General features: G+C 43.6%; 1 protein-coding gene across 2 annotated transcripts in view; it reads right to left on the reverse strand.

Moving 5' to 3' along the window:
- SLC27A2 (solute carrier family 27 (fatty acid transporter), member 2) overlaps window positions 1-1,373 on the reverse strand; it is a 72,192-nt gene that overhangs the window by 8,174 nt on the left and 62,645 nt on the right. For both annotated transcript variants that reach the window (XM_011995771.1, XM_011995770.1), the window contains one exon: window positions 969-1,066. In XM_011995771.1, the coding sequence (XP_011851161.1) occupies window positions 969-1,066 (98 nt within the window). The remainder of the gene's footprint in view (window positions 1-968; window positions 1,067-1,373) is intronic.

The raw sequence follows: 1,373 nt of genomic DNA on the forward strand, positions 1-1,373 counted from the left end.
TGATCTGCCCACCTCGGCCTCCCAAAGTGCTGGGATTACAGGAGTGAGCCACTGTACCCGGCCTTGAATATTTTTTAAAAAAGAACAAGCACAAGGCCATGTAGAACTGTCACAGCTTGAGAAAGAGGGACTTCTGGATTTCTACTTTGAATATGGGTGGGAATCCCAAATATGAGTTGTGGGGGAATAGTAATACCCCTAGTGCCTTATATTTGGACAGTAATTTGGAGGCTGGAATCCTCTCTGACGTGTATAATCAATGTGATTTATTGTCACAACAACCCTTATGTATATATCTGATAAATATATGCTTAGCATTGATGTAATTAAAATGAATTTGTTCTCTTGACAACCTTAACTGCAGGGCTGGCATTATCCTTAATTTTAGTGATTAGCCGGCAGTCAAACAGCCGGCAGATGTTGAAGCCAGGATTCAAGGTCAGACATTGGCCCTCCTGACTCTGCTGGCAGAAGCAGATTTGTAGATGAAGCTGTGGTGACAACATTCTTGTGTGATGATTCTGAAACTTAGTGGGGTGAACTGGGCTTAGAAATCTTAAAAAGAAGAGGTTGTACAAAATCCACTTTTCCTCAGCTTTTTCTTCTAGCAACTGCACTGGCTCTTCTTTGTGCCTCCTAGTTTGGAGGCCAGGACACCATTTCCCAGCTCTTAAGCATGACACGACTTTTCTGGAGGCGTGCCAAATGTGGTGTGGAGCTCCCATAGTTGAGGCTTTGTTTGCCTGAGAGCCCAAGAATGGCTGGGAGCTGAACTGAAGAGAAGGCCATGTTCAGATGTACTGAGCTGGCTTTTATAATGGAACATAAGCCAGACATAAGCTCCTTACTCCCTGGCAGTTGAAAGAGCTGTTTAACTCTGGATGGCAGGAGAAAGCAATGACAAACCTGGGCTAAAATTATGTTCAGTTCCTCTATGGGTTTAGATACAGATCTTATCTTGTATATACCTGGCACATGCACTCCATAAACATTCACTTCTTGGACAAAATCAACCAGTCCTACTATATCAGCAACTTCAGTGGTGGCCACATTTTCCCCTTTCCACCTGGAAGAAAGGACACATTTAGCAGAGGTCAATGGTGGCTTCTGGCCCAGGTCGCAATGACGGAGAGCAGCTGTTTCCTTTAGAGTTCTGCATGGTGCTGATCTCGTGTTCCTCATCTTGGCCCCTCAAACTCCCCAACTTAGTCCTGGCTGGGGTATCTTGCTTGAGGCATAAAAGGGAAAAGTATAGACCTAGATAACAAAATGTGGAATTTCAATGTTACCACATGAAACACAATACACGGAATAATGTTCTAATGTTAAAATACAGCCCTGGCTAAGAAAGGCACTGGAAATTAGAAAGAAAT

This window comes from Mandrillus leucophaeus, unplaced genomic scaffold (assembly GCF_000951045.1).
Source record: "Mandrillus leucophaeus isolate KB7577 unplaced genomic scaffold, Mleu.le_1.0 Scaffold497, whole genome shotgun sequence".
Lineage (NCBI taxonomy): Eukaryota > Metazoa > Chordata > Mammalia > Primates > Cercopithecidae > Mandrillus > Mandrillus leucophaeus.